At 50.5% G+C, this 15332-nt stretch overlaps 1 protein-coding gene across 12 annotated transcripts in view; it reads left to right on the forward strand.

Moving 5' to 3' along the window:
• Positions 1 to 4381: 4381 nt before the first annotated feature.
• SEPTIN6 (septin 6) overlaps positions 4382 to 15332 on the forward strand; it is a 73195-nt gene continuing 62244 nt past the window's right edge. For 4 of the 12 annotated variants that reach the window (XM_081567879.1, XM_081567882.1, XM_081567877.1 and 1 more), the window contains exon 1: positions 4382 to 4477. In XM_081567879.1, the coding sequence (XP_081424005.1) occupies positions 4448 to 4477 (30 nt within the window). In that variant the 5' untranslated portion in view covers positions 4382 to 4447. Of the gene's footprint in view, positions 4478 to 10974; positions 11058 to 15332 lie in introns of those variants that run through there. The other 8 variants (XM_081567880.1, XM_081567883.1, XM_081567878.1 and 5 more) reach the window with 2 other exon arrangements.

Here is a 15332-nt window from a genome sequence, read left to right on the forward strand (position 1 = left end):
GGGTTCTTGTCATCCATTTTTCTTGAGTCCTCCGGCACTGAGCACAGTGGCTGATATGCAGTGGGGGCTCAGGTCATATTCGTGGAATGAAGAGTAAAATTTCAAAGGAAGCAAAGTTTATCTTTAGAAACATCCAGCTGCCTATAGGGGTTCCCTCTCCATCTTTGTTGGCACCCCTTTTCCAACCTAGGCACTGTCTTCTCATGCTGCCCACTGTTAAGTAATCCACCAGGATCTGCCATTAGTATGACAGCCCAGGCTTCAGAATTTTTCCTCAATATCCTGCCAAACTTTACTCACCCCTGTGTCCCATCCATGGCTAGATTTCAGATAAACCAGTGGTTCTCAAACCTTAGCATAAATGATAATCCCTTGGAGGACTTGTTCAAACACAGGTTACTGGGTTTCAGTGCTCAAGGTTGTGATTTGGTAGGTCTGTCTAGGCTGGGGCCTGAGAGTTTGCATTTCTAACTTCCCAGGTGACACCGAGACTGTTAGACAAAGATCACTTTTTGAGAACTACTGGAATAAACTGATGTCAAACCAGGGGCAGGAGGTAATGATGCACAAAGGAATCCTTATTTCCTCTTGACTTAGCCCCTTCACTGAGTTTCTGATTCTATCAGCATTGTCCGATTTGGTTAATCTCAGGTCATTTTCCCTCTGCTTCACCTTGTCCTCTTCCTCCAACTTTCTGATCTTATTTTTCAGATGATTCTTGGCGTCTCCACTTTAGGGCAACGTGACTATGCTTTCTTCTTCCGTAAAGCCAGTTTCAGGACAAAGCCCTTTCCTGAGCTCTTAGTTCCATCTCACTGCCCTCTTCTCCTTCCCTCCCCCCATTCCTGACCCCTTCCCCCATCCAGTCTGAGCACCCCCTTCCCCAGCCATCAGGGTGACTTTTCTAAAGCTTGGCTTTTAATTAGGGCCCCCTCCTATCTAGCAGGAATGGCCATTTCCCCTCCCTGGGGAGTCCGGTTCCACAAACAACATTAGTAAGTTAATGACAGTCACCTGCTGGCCTGCGGAAGTTGCTGCTTGCTCCAGCTTCCTTAAGGACAGTGGAAACACTGAGAACACCACATTTACATGCTTCCGTTTATCCATTCACTCAACAAACATTGATTGAGTACCTGCCAGATAATTGTGCAGGGCCCAAGGGACCCTGTGAGGGTACATTAAACATGAAGACAGGTTCATGGGTCCTGAGGGTCCACGAGACCTCAACAGGGACAGACGTGCAAGGAAATGACTGACTACTAGTGAGCCCTCCTGCCTCAGCCCTTTGTGTCCGCCCTGTGTCTGGGCTAGTGACCCAGGACCAAAGACTGGGAGATAGAACCCAGCGAATTTCCAAATTTCTTTGTTTTCCTCCCCTTCCCCCTACTTCTTGAAATAAGGATGATAATCCATAGCATTCAGTTATGAGCCCCATGCATGGAGTCAGGCAAGGAATGTAAAACCCAAAATGTAGTGAGCTAGAGCGTCTCTACACATACACACACCCACACTGACCCTCACATTGACATGCACAGACTGACAGACACACACAGAGCACTGGCATGCACACCTTTTCATACATACCAATACACAGCAAAAGTACACACTGACAGACACAGATGCACTCACTGAAACACACACACACGGTGGCAGATAAAAAAACAAACAGTAAATACATGCCTGTACACACACACACATTGACACACACTGACACACAGACACAGTGGATGCACACACCGACAGACAAATGCACACCTACCTACACATCCACACCCACCGCACCCCGCGGAAACCCGGAAACCTGAGGCGCTTGCAGCAGCAGGTGGCCGGTTTTGAGAAACCAAAGGGTTGAGGGAGACTTGAGTTACACACTTGGTTCCAGTTTGCGAGGGCCATTGTTTTGGAGGTGGAGGCCTCCGCGAGGTTGTGAGGGTTCCTAGGGACAGGAAGGCAGAGAGGGGCATATGGGCGGGGCACCAAGGGTTCAGCGCTTCGGTAGCTCCTGTGCCTGGGTGGAAATGCCTCGAGCTGGGGTGGGCGAGGAGCGCTTAGGAGGGAGCGGGGTGATGTTGGAAGGGGGCAGGCAGGGCTCCCAGGGAGTCCCGCAGTCGGCCAGTCCAGCTCCGCCTGCTCGCCGACGCTGCGGGTATCACTTCTCAGTTCTGCTTTCCAAATGTACGGCTCGGCTCCCGCCACCTACCAAACCGCAGATCCAGGTCAGAGTTAATGACCTCCAGCCCTTCCCCGCTCTCCACGCCCCAGCCTTTGCAGCGCAGACCTGTCTGCCGGCCAGACACCCGGTCTGCTCCCCGCCCGCCCCCACTGCTCCCCGCCCCCATCCGGTCCCGGCCCAGCTTTACGGCGGTTCCTCAAATACCAGCCTGGTCCCGCACGTGGCGGCCACCCGAATCCAGGGCCTGGCGCCTCGCCCAGGCTCTGCCCCAGCGCCCTGGCGGGCCTCGGAGATGATAATCGCCCCGCTTCTCTGCCACCACCATCTGCCCTGAGGGCCAGCGCTGTCCGTCCACAGAGCTTCCTAGTTCTGTTCCCTGATTGTGCCAGGCTCTTCTCTTTCGGCCCCTCCCGGGTCTCCCACACAGTGGGCACCTCCAGAGCCTGGGTCTTCGGTCCCTACAGAGCCACCTTCGGATTGTGTCCCTTCCTTCTCCTGTATCCTCCCCTCCCCCTCGCGAGTCCAAACCCTCTGTCCGCTGGTTCAGGAAATGCTTAATTGGGCGCTTGGTGGATGCCAGGCCCCGAAGTAGGCTCTGGGGATGCATTTTGCGGAGTCGTCGTTCTCAAGGTTCACACGAACGTGAAGAGCTTCCGGAGACCGTGTGACACGCACTGTCCCGGCAGGTGGAATCAAGGGCCATGGGAGCGCCTCCTACGGCCACCCCAGTTTCTCTGCTTGCCCTTTTCCCCACGCGCGGGCCTGCGGGTCGGGTCCCTTCTCCCTCTCAGTGGTTCCCGTTTTTCTTTTTTCCTCCCTCCTGCCTCTCCACCTCAGGCGCTCCCGCCTTGGGCCAGCTCCCATGCCGCATCCCGGCCCCCTCGCCAGCCGGACTTCCCCCCAGGGATCTGTCTCCCCCTCGCGGTCCCGGGTTTCACTCGAGGATCCGAGTCCCTCTCAGAGACCAGGGCACCTGCCCTTTTAAGGAGTGGAGTGGATGATCCCGCCCGCTCCGGCCTCGGGCATGCCAGGGAGCTAGCAGGGTCCATGGCCAGGAGAAGGGTTGCGGAGCGACAGACCGAAGAGAGGGAGAGGTGCTGAGGGCAAGGAAGGGGACCTGCGGCGACGGAGGGCCGAGACGAAAAGGAAAGCTGGAGGGCAGAGCCTCTGCCTTCGGAGGGTCTCCCTCTGCTCACTGCGGCCGCCTAGCCTCGGGTTGACCCAAGGTTAAGGGGAAATCAGGGGGCGGGACAGAGCTCCTGGAGGCTGCTCCGCGTCCCTCAGTGAAATCCCGCTCCACGGAGCTGGGATTTCAGCCCCGGGCCCCACCTCTGAGAGTCGCCGGCGGTCCAGGCTCTACAGGGGGGTAAGTCGTCCGAGCCGATCGCCTAGGGCTCGGTGGGGAGAGGAGGCGTGGGACCCAACGGTGGTGAGCTCGGAAACGACAGCCCACAGCACCCGAGGCGTGGAAACCCCAGGGCAAAAGGGGCGTTTCGTGTCAGGACCGCTGGCCTCGGACACCGCATGTCACAGCTCAGTTGCGGGGCCCGCAGTGCGGCTCCCCCCAACCTCCCCCTTTCTAAGCTCTGCTGGGAAGCGGCACCTGCCACAGCTCTCCCCGCTTGGTCCCCCACTGGCCTCAGCAGCCCTCCCGGGCCGGGGTGGGGGAGGTGTGGTGGAGCAGCGAGACTCCAGCGGCAGCCGCTCCCCTCCAAGCACCCTGAGATTTCGGTGGGAAGAAAGAGGGGGTCCGGGATGCAGGGAGGAGGAAGAGGAGGATCGCAGGGGTCAGCAGCCGAGCGGTGCGCGGCGGGGGGGAGGGGCGGGGGCTCCCTTCCAGCCTCCGGGGTCTGGGGACTCAGGGATGTAAGACGAGAGCAGGGGGGTGTGACAATTCAGCAGAGGTCGGGACGTACCACGGAGCCCAGTGGCGGGGGGGCGGGCAAAGGACTTGGTCACCGAGGGGAGCCCCCGCCTCCCTTCGCACAGGCCTACAACTGAGGTTGCAGGGAGAGCTGGAACCCTGCTCGCAGTAGAGGGAAGCGGCGCGTTAAATCCGCCCCACGCCGCACCCCACTTACGAGGGGGTGGGCGATAGAGGAGAGGTCGGGGTTGGAGCAGCAGCGAAGGGGCCCCTCCCTTGCACCTCCCCCCGCCGGACTTGGTCGCGCCCGAAGTGTAACACTTTCTCTTTGTCGGAGGAGCTCCGCTGTTTCCTGTGCTCTAGCTCCCGTTGCGGCGGCGCCCGTGGCAGCCCTGGCGGACGCAGGAGCGATGGCAGCGACCGATATAGCTCGCCAGGTGGTGAGTGCGGGGCTTGGGTGCCAGCGTCGGGGCCGGGGGCCTCGGAAGAGCCGAGGAGACCTGGCCGCCGTCACCGCCGCCGCAAGGAGGGGCAGTGGGCACCATCCAGGAGAACGGGCGCGGCGGGACTTCTGTTCCTGGGGTCAGCGACTCAGTCCCCCAGGCTTCTGTCCCCGAGAACCGTGGTGGCGGGCGGGTGGGGGAGGCAGGGAACTGGTCCAGGCTGCAGGCCGGCGGCTGAACTTGCATTGCCCAAGAGCTGCAGCCGGCGCCGCCGCCGCCCTCGCTGCAGCTGCGGCCCCGCCGCTGGGGCGTTGCCGAATGAATGGCCGCACGGGCCGCCGAGCCCTTCGGGTCCCCTGCACCCTGGCCTCGATCCCTCGGGCCGCCGGGCCGCGCCCCAGCGCCCTGCCGCGCGCCGGGATCTGGGCTTCCTCAGCCAGAGGGGCGTTGGGCTGGGGTGAGCCTGAGGCAGGAGGCGGCGAGTGGTGAGGGGGGCGGGGAGGTGACTGGCTGGGGTAGGGTTTTTCCATATGCATTACATATGTGACTGCGTCTGTGTGTGTGTGTGTGTGTGTGTGCGCGTCTGTGTGTGTGTGTGTGTGTGTATCACTGTGCGTGTGAGTGCGCGCGCGCGCACTCGTGCCTCCCCGGGCGGACCGCGGCGGTGCCCGGCTTGTCTGTGACCCTTGATGCGTCCGCCTGTTTCTGGGAGTGTGCTCAGCTCCCTGGTGCGTGTCCCTGGGTCCGGACGCTTCTCTCCCCGTCTGCTTGTGCTGTGTGCCTCTGGGTCTCATTTGTGCGTCTGTGTGGGCTGCAATCCGCTGGCCTGTAGGTGGCTGGCTGGCTGCGTATTTTGGCGTGTTTCTGACACCTGACCCGGGTTTTGCGGGACCCTGGGAGTGGGGGGATCTGTCTCCGGTGCGAGTTCGGTGTGACTGGGCTTGTGTGCCAAAACCTGTGGCACTGCCTTCTTGTCATGGGACTCAGGAAAATAAGTGTGACGCTTGCAAAAGCGGTGCCGTCTCTCTCTTTTTGTTGGCAGCCGACTCTGGAAAAAAAAAAAAATCTTCGTTTAACGAACTGAAGTTTTCCAGCCTGGGATGTGCAGAGAAATTATACTGAAGTGACCTGAGGCTCCGTGTTTGTTTTTTCAGACCAGAAGTTTCGTTGCAAAGGGAGGGGAGTGATTCCACTTGAGGGAACAACCTGGCTTTTCTATTCCTCCCTGAGTGTCTGGGATTTCTAAGAAGCCCACAGTTACCAGCACCCTGAAGTGAGGAAGGAGACTGGAGTAGAGCTAGGTCAGATCCCATGACAGTAAATATCTGTACTACTTGATGAAAATCTCTGAAACACACACACACAGAGTTTTTAAACCTTGAGTCTTATTTATTTAGGGAAATAGTCCATGCAATGCAATTCTAGTGCAAATATATATATATATATATATATATATATATATAGCCTCTAGGTATTTCGTGTAATTGAAATTGATTTGTTTTCAAAATCTGAATCCAAAATCTGGTAGGATTTTTTTCTACCAGATAGGGCTAAATTTATTCCACCATCTTGTTCCTGTTTGGAAGGGCAAGGTGATTTCTTTGGATCCTCCCCTACTGCCCTGCAAGACCCCAGCCTGGAGTGCTTTAGGCATTCAGGGTGTGGAAGGACCAGGGATAGTTGGGAGACCATGCTCTGCAATAATGGCGTTTGAGAGAATTCTTTTCTCCCCAAGATTGGCACTCTAATATGTATTGCATTACTGTTTTGAGGGCTCCCTCAGTGCCTTTCTGCTCCTCTATTTTATCGATGGCATGCCTTAAGGAGAAGAATTAGAATCCTAGATTACACTTGCTCCATCTTTAGTGACCAAGAAGGACGCTAATGATTTTTCTTGTCCTCTAATGAATTTGCACTGACCTGCCCATACTCTCTCACCAGTTCCCCTAGCCTGAATCAGGGTTGCAGGGTAGATGTAGAAAAGGGGAACCTTCCAGAAGGTTATGTTTCACCTGGGGCTACCCAGAGATCCCCTTTGTTCTAAAAATGGAGGGGGGTGGTTTAGGGCCACTTGGATTGCTCTGCTTGGTTCCGGTTTGCTCTGGGTGGCCTTGCTCTACTCTACAATGAAGAGCAAAATTGTATGCCAGATCCTGAAGCTGAAAGAGCAGCCAGAGCCCTTGAGACCTTGTTATAGTGATAAATGTGTTGCTGGGAAAACTGACGTCACTCTCCAGCCCCCCCCGCCCCCCCCTCCCCGCATTCAGTGAAGCTCTTGTTTCTGTGTCATTTGTCTCTCCGCTTGCCTTTGTGTCTGTAAGAAGTTGTAATTCACCAGGGGAAGATGCAATTAACTCGGGAGACCTTGGACGTCTGGTTGCTGATTGTTTCTTTCAGCAAAGGCATATTTGGGGTTTGGGAAGAGAAGGCTGGAGTCTAAACCTAAGTGTGCCTAGCCTAGGAGTTCTTTTTAATGAGCTCTGAGATATGGTGCCATGCAAGTAGTGCTCTGGTGTGTGTGAGGGATGGGCTGTCCTCTCCAGAGTCAGTTGAGGGTCACTCTGGCTTGTAAGATAACATCATTAGTGACAAAAACAGACCTCAGAGTTCCTGGGTAGGACCCTTATTTGTGCATGCATACAACTTGAAAGCTCAGCTTTTGCGTCCATAACACAACCCCACCCTATTTGAATGAACACCATAAAGATTCTGTGTGACAAAACTGTTTGTTCATCGTGTCCACAGGGTTTATTTGATTGACTAATAAGTGTCCAGCACTATGGCTAGCCCTGGTCAAGGATACTAAAAAAAGTAATAGACATACTTCCTGGCTTTTACGCTTATTCTAGTCTAGTTGAAGAGACTAATTGTGTACATGGGGAAATAATTAGAGAACTACAGAAGATTCTTGGGATGTTCCCATCTCCAGCCCCTGCCTGTGAAGTGGCTTGGGCTACTATTAATATATACTCTAATGGGACTTCCCTGGTGGTCCAGTGGTTAACACTTCATCTTCCAATGAAGGGGATGTGGGTTTGATCCCTGGTTGAGGAGCTAAGATCCCGCCTGCCTCTCGGCCAAAAAAACAAAACATAAAAAAGAAAAACCCAGAAGCAATGTTGTAACAAAGTCAATAAAGGCTTTAAGAAAATGGTTTACATAAAAAAACCCTTAAAATATGTTTATATATGGTCTAGTGGTTTTCCCTACTTTCTTCAATTTAAGTCTGAATAAAGTTGAGAAAACCACTAGACCATATATATACACACACACACACACACACACACACACACACACACAAAATATTTTAAGGGTTTATTTTTATTTTTATGTAGACCATTTTCTTAAAGTCTTTATTGACTTTAGTCCATCTAGTCAAAGCTGTGGGTTTTCCAGTAGTCATGTATGGATGTGTGAGTTGGACCATAAAGAAAGCTGAGCATTGAAGAATTGACGCTTTTGAACAGTGGTGTTGGAGAAGACTCTTGACAGTCCCTTGGGCTGCAAGGAGATCAAACCAGTCAATCGTAAAGGAAATCAGTCCTGAATATTCATTGGAAGGACTGATGCTGAAGCTGAAACTCCAATATTTTGGCCACCTGATGTGAAGAACTGACACATTGGAAGAGACTGTGATGCTGGGAAAGACTGAAGGCAGGAGGAGAAGGGGATGACAGAGGATGAGATGGTTGGTTGGCATCACCAACTTGATGGACATGAGTCTGAGCAAGCGCCGGGAGTTGGTGATGGACACGGAAGCCTGTCGTGCTGCAGTCCATGGGGTCGCAAAGAGTCGGACATGACTAAGCAACTGAACCAACCTGGTATGTACACACACACACACACACACACACACACACACACACACACACACACACACACACACACACACACACACACACACACACACACACACACATTGTGTCGCAAGAGACGGACACAACTGAGCGACTGAACTGATATGTGTATATGTATATCTACATATATATATATATATATATACTCACACACACACTCTCTGTGAGGTTCCATGTCTTGTCCAAGGTAACTAGGAAGGCATGATGTGGGCCCCAGAGGCCACAGCTGCTGGCTCTTGCACTGAGTTGTTTCTTTCAATGTTGCTTTTTAGGGTCCAGCCTTAAGTGCTGGCTCATGGAAAGTAGGGTTTACTGATTCTGGTTTGAACCAATACCATGATGTGGACAATGATACTTTCCTTCAGTGGCAGCCAGATAGTGGTCTTTCTCCCTAAAGAAAGAGCTTGCCAGGCCTAATGCTGCCAAGGTACCACCTACAGGTGGCTGCACTCTGGTCTTGCTATCAAATGACACTTAACCTTGATTCTCATTGCAGTTCCCTGCCTCAGCCATCTCTACCACCTCCCACTAAAAGTCACATTCTACCCCAAGCAGGGAGAGGAAAACCGTAACATTCACCCACATCTCTGCAAATACAGCATATACAAATACAGCACTGCAAATACAGCACTGAAGAAAACTTGCATGGCCCCAAATAATTAAATTTGAGGGTCTGTGGATGATCATGGTACTATTTTCCAACTTTCCTGTGTGTTTGAGACTTTGCAGAGTTAAAAGTTGTAGGACGATGGCAATGTCCATCCTCCTTCTCGCAAATGCCACGTGGCCCCTACCCTCAGGGAGTTTACAATCTAGTAGTGGAGGCAGACGCAATTAACTATGATTATCCCTGTGATGTGCTGCAGAGGATAGCTACTGCCTGCTAGGATAATTTATTACAAGGGGACCTGATCCAGCCCTGGCCGGGGTTGGGGTGGGGGGGGGTAGTGGGTGACAGGAAAGGCTTGCTGAAGGCTTTAACCAGCAGAAGGATAGGTGTGAAGATGGGGGAGATCTCACTTCTGCTCCCAGGCTGGGAACATTTCCTTTGTTAATTCACACACTTTTATTTTCATTCATTCCTTCTGCATGTGTTTATTGGGCACCGACTCTGCCAGGCTCTGTGCCAGGTGCTGGGAATATAGTGGTGGCTAAGGCCCACATGACAGCCCTCTCAGAGCTTCCAGATGAGAGGCCAGAATAAGCCCTCTCTTCATATCCTAAAACCTGGAAATGTGAGTGTCAGCGGCGTTCTTGTTACAAAACTGCATTACAACAGAGCAATTTGTCTATATAGTATAATGAGATTTTGATCTGCAGTCGTGTGCACAGCATTTACTTTGTAGAGTCTCTGCTGTAAATTTTCTATTAATTGCTGGCTTTGTTACCCAGCACGGCCCCTCCCTTTGTGTGCTGTAAGGGAGCGAACCGGTAGCATTAGCCTGAGCAAAACTAATTAGGAAGCTAAGTCCCCTGGAAAAGGATGTTCCAGAACTAAATGGGACTGATTTCTGGACTTTCCTGGGTTTCTGGATTATCAGAGCCGTGGTTTCATATTAGTATGAACAACTGAGGAGTGCTTTTCAGTTGCATGTACATTAAAACCACATTCGAGAAAGAACCAGGGAGAAAAGAAAGAAAAAGAATATCGTGGATGAGTGTAACATGTGCCTTTCAACGATCTCAAAATGCTTCCATCTGTATGATTTCATTTTCCCCAACAGCTTCCTGGACGAGTATTATTGTTCTTTTCATTTTATGGGTTCAGGGAGACCAAATGACTTAGTCCAAAGTGTTATTGCTGGTCAGTGGATGAAGCAATGAAACACCTACCAGATGACACAGATTCAGTTTTTTAAAAAAACCTGGCCTTGTCCTCATGATTCCAAGAAATAAAAATCCTGACATGTCCCCTCTTCCCCCTCTGTTCACTGCATCTCCCCCTCCCCCCAGCACACTTAATCATAGAGATCAAGAAAGACTATACTTGGGTGCTTGGGAGATGCTCTGATGTTAAAAAGAGATTCTCAGCTTAAACCCCAGATAGCACAGTCATGGCTATGTGTGGGCTTGCTTTCTTTCTACTGTCCCATATTGCTTTAAATAAAAATCTTGGAGCCACCAGCCATGTAATGATGGATTATTTTAAGTAACAACTGGGGGGGGATGTGCAGGATGAATTAGAAACACAGACCCTTCCTCCTTGGTTTGGCAGGAGGAGGCTTCTGCTGCTGGGATTTAAAACCGTGGGTTTTCTCTGCTGCCTGCACAGAGGAAGGAGGCCACATGCTTGGGAGGGGGAGAAATAACGTTCCCGCTTCTGCAGTGTTTTCTCATTAGAGGCAGCCATCTGCTGAATTACGCAGCATGCTCTCCGCTGGCCTCGGAGTCGGGTCATTCCTTCTACTCACATAAAGGGGACTGGGGGAAAGATTCTCGGGCCTTCTCAGGGACAGGACCCAGGGCTCAGGTTTCTCCGGCCAGGGCCTTCTCTGATCCCCAAGGAAAGCGCCGGAGTAGCAGGGGCTGAGCCTTGCTTTCACGGCCCTGATGAGGTGTGAGGTCATGTTCGGTTTCCTTTTGCAGCAGAGGCCCCAGCTCTGAGCACTGGCGCTGAGGCAGGAACTGGGTTTTTTCAGATCCCCTTTAAATGAGACCAGATGGAGGCAGAGGCAAATTCAGGCTCCCCAGAGGACAGTTGGGCATTCATCCAGAGGCCTGTGAGTAAACCCTTTTTTTTCCTTCTCTTTTTAACAGATTGGAGATAACGATGGCCAGAATACCTAGGAGATTCTGTTTAAATGGCCTGATTGGAAGTGAAGCTGTCTGGCTATTGTGGGAAAGTTGACCCACCCTGGGCAGGGGTCACCCCTGGCCTGAGGTGGAGGAGATCTTTTACCTAGAATCTGGCCGGTTGGCTTCGGTAGCCCTGGGGCTCTTAGAGGCCAAACTGAGGCTCAGGCCTGAGTCAGAAGAGAGGGAACTGGGAGCTGGAGGTGGGAGAGAGGAGGCAGAAGAAGGGCATCAGCCTTGGTGAGCCTGTTCTACCCCCCTTCTCCCCCTGACTAGCATCAGCCCCAAGCCCCATGTCTTGGAATTCTAGCAGCAGAAAGAAATCTGTGTGCCACTTGAGTCAGCCTTTCCATTTGAGAGTGGCTGTCTGCTTGTCAGGGTCCCCTCACCGGTTTCTGCCTCTAAATCACTGTGTGACTGGGGACACGTCACATCCTCCCTCTGAGTCTCTGTTTCCCCTTTTGTAAAAGGAGCCGGTTGGATGAAGTGATCTTTAAGGGTGTTTCCAGCTCTAACAGTGTACGGTTCTTGTGTTTCCTAGTCCTCTGGCCTAATTTCTTTCAGGTCCTTGACTGCTTCTGCTTCCAAATGAGGTGGCAGAATTCAAGTCCACCTTTTCCCTGCTTTGACTCTTTGAGCTGGGTGGAAAGACTGTTGTAGAGAAGGAAAGCCAGTGGTTTTTAGCTCAGCAGGGTCTCTGGAACTGGAATGGAAAGCAACGACCCTTCAGATATTGTCTATCTGTGTAGGTTTATATAGCTATTGTCTTCCTATAAAGGTACATGACAGCTGAATTTTTGTCTATTGAATCCCCTTTTAAATGCACTAGGAGAGCTGGCTATTTAATAGAATCCTGCCGTGAATCCTTTTACAGGAGGAAAAGCCACTCTGGAATTGATCTGGTGTATTAAAACGCAGAGTTGGATTTGCCACAATTGGGCCTTCTGTCTCCATGGGGGACATGGTTTCCTGTGTGCTTCCTCAGGATCCCCTAAGTTACTCCCCCACTGAAAGGCATTGGGGCCCCCAAGGTGTGCTGCTGGCTTTTGCAGGCTTTATGTCTCCTCCAAAAGGCCCCCAAATTACTCTCTTCCAGTTAGGGCATTATTATTACTGTCAGTTTCCTCAGCCCAGCTTAATGAGAGCCGGGGAAATCCTGACATTTCATGTGTTAGGCATATTGGAGTTTTTTGCTTTTGCTTTTGTTTTTGTTTTTAACCTCTGGGAACTTATCAGTGCTTTTGTGCTTCTTATGGCTAATAATACAGGTCATTAACATGATTATCTCTATCAGTTGTATCCAACTCTTTGCGCCCCTATGGACTGTAGCCCACCAGGCTTCTCTGTCCATGGAATTTTCCAGGCAAGAATACTGGAGTGGGTTGCCATCCCTCCTCCAGGGAATCTTCCCGACCCAGGGATCGAACCTGCGTCTCTTATGTCACCTGCTAGTGGTAAAGAACCCACCTGCCAGTGCAAGAAACAAGAGACACGGGTTTGATCCCTGGGTCGGGAAGATTCCCTGGAGGAGGGCACGGCAACGCACTCCAGTATTCTTGCCTGGAGAATCCCATGGACAGAGGAGCCTGGCGGGCTACAGTCCATAGGGTCATAGAGAGTTGGACACGACTGAAGCGACTTAGCGTGCATGCACTTGATAACACTGGAGGCAGCAAATAGGGCTAGCATCCACCTGATTGCTTCATCAGGATATGCGATTTGACTTTGACTCCTGCTTCACATGAATCTTGTTGTTTTTGTTGTTTTTGGCCTCACCGACTTTGTGCTTTGTGGGTTTTCTCTAGTTGGGGCGAGCAGTTACTCTCTAGTTATGGTGACTTCTCATTGCGGTGGCTTCTCTTGTTGCAGAGCATGGGCTCTAGGATGCTCGGGCTCAGTAGTTGTGGCAAACTGGCTTAGTTGCTCCGCAGCATGTGGGATCTTCCCAGAGCAGGGATTGAACCCATGTCTGTTGCATTGGGAGGCAGATTCTGAACCACTGGACCACCAGGGAAGTCCCCATTATACTTTATAATAATAAGGTATAACGGGGCTTTCCTGAGGCTCAGCACTGAAGAATCCACCTGCCAATGCAGGAAACTTGGGTTTGATCCTTGGGCTGGGAAGATTCCCTGGAGAAGGAAAAGGCAACCAACGCCAATACTCTTGCCTGGAAGATCCCATGGACAGAGGAGCTTGGCTGGCTACAGTCCATAGGGTCGCAAAGAGTCAGACATGACTTAGCAACTAAACAACAACAATATGCTATATAATAATGTTATATATATATATATATATATATATATATATAATGGGGCTTCCCACATGGCACTAGTGGTAAAGAACCCGTCGGGAAAATCCCCTGAAGGAGGCCATGGCAACCCACTCCCATATTCTTGCCTGGAGAATCCCCATGGAGAGAGGAACCTGGGGGACTACAGTCCATAGAGTTGCAGAGTTGGACACAACTGAAACGACTTAGTATGCATGCATCTATGTTATAATAAGGAAAATAATAAGGTTTTATTGCATTATTCGTAAAATAAATATTTTATATACAATAAAACTGCCTGAAAGCTGAATACTTAACTGAATTGTCTGATTATCTGTACATAAAGCAACTTTTTCATTGTAACTAAAGATTTTGCTAAACTATCTGAGGCTACTTTCCCGCCTAGGAAAATATCATCATAGATGCTTTTAAAAAATAACATTTTAATTCTGGTTATAAAATTAAAATATGCCTACTGTAGAAAGTTTGGAAAACAGAGGAAAGCACCAACTCTTACAGCCCCTCTCCAACCCCAAAGCGACCATTGTCACCATTTTGGTATACATTCTTCCAAGCTTTTAAAAATGCGTATATACTTATTTTCCCCATGATCGGGATGATCCTGTATACACAAGGTTTTGTTTTTATCACCTAACAGTATTTGGTGATCATGTTCCTATGCTATTAAATATTCTTAGAATATATTTTTTACCAGCCGCTTAATAGTCCATCATGAATCACTGAACTATTCATTGAGTTTGAACATCCTGAAAATTTGCAGGGTCTCTCAGAGGTCAATATTCAGAGCTGGGGATGGATGTAGAGAAAGGGAAGGTGTGAGAAATCAGGCCCACCACGAAGTGACACATGAGGCTGCCAGAGAGAATCCGATTTCAGTGTTTCTGTCCTTTCCTAGCATCTCCATGCCAAGGCCAGAGGAAGAAAGTCAAGGGCAAGCCCAGTTATCAGCCACGAGTTCCAAACTTTTTGTTTTGGTCTTATCTTTCAGAGTGACAGCTACTAACTTGGCCATCCCAGGTTTTTTTTCCACCCCAGTTTGAAATGGAGACAGATGGACCCTCCTTTTCCTATGCCACAAAGGTTGGAGGGGAGAGGGGGACAGGGGTGGCCCATTTGGGTGCTTACGGGATTCTTTATTTTCAGAATCACAGCAAGGGGAAACTGATGCATAGCTGGAACCGCCTTCGCTCGTTCTTCATAATATGAACCATCGAATATTCAATTAAAACACGAAATTGGTGTGTCCTCAGGGGAGGAGGCAGAAGAGAAAGAGAGCGGTGTTTCTGCCTGTGATATGAAATGTGGTATAACGTATTTCAAAACCGCAGGTGCCTGCAGATGAGGCAAAAACAGGAAATGCAATTGGGGAGGGGAGTGGGAGCTCCCCCAATTCTCAGGAGCACGCTTTCATTTTTGCCTTCCGTTCAGCTCCTTTTAGACTCTGCATCATAACTACCCCTGCTGCAAAGCTGAGTGAGAACTCTCTTTTCGTGTATTAAAGATGTTTTTAAATTACACAGGTAATGTGTGGATACATTAATGCTGTAAAAGAATCAAACAATGCAGAAGCACAGTGACTACTCCCCTGAGTAAGCCCCTAATTCCAGTCCCCTCTCCTGAGGTAGCTTGAGTTCTGGGTTTTTAAGAGGTGTCTTTTTGGTTGCCTTTCTCTGCACTCACATACATATATGTGTCAATACACACATGTAGGGATTTTTGCATGTATCAACTCATACTGTGCTTATTGTTGTACAGCTTCTATTTTTCTATTATAATATGTCTCAGATATTCCCATCAGTACCTATAGACCTACTGCATTCTTTTTATGTATTGGAGTACGGTTGATTTCTTGATCTTTGGGCTCCCCTTGTGGCTCGGCAGTAAAGAATCCACCTGCGATGCCTGCCAA

Source organism: Giraffa tippelskirchi, chromosome X (genome assembly GCF_054371585.1).
Source record: "Giraffa tippelskirchi isolate mGirTip1 chromosome X, T2T-mGirTip1v1.2.pri, whole genome shotgun sequence".
Lineage (NCBI taxonomy): Eukaryota > Metazoa > Chordata > Mammalia > Artiodactyla > Giraffidae > Giraffa > Giraffa tippelskirchi.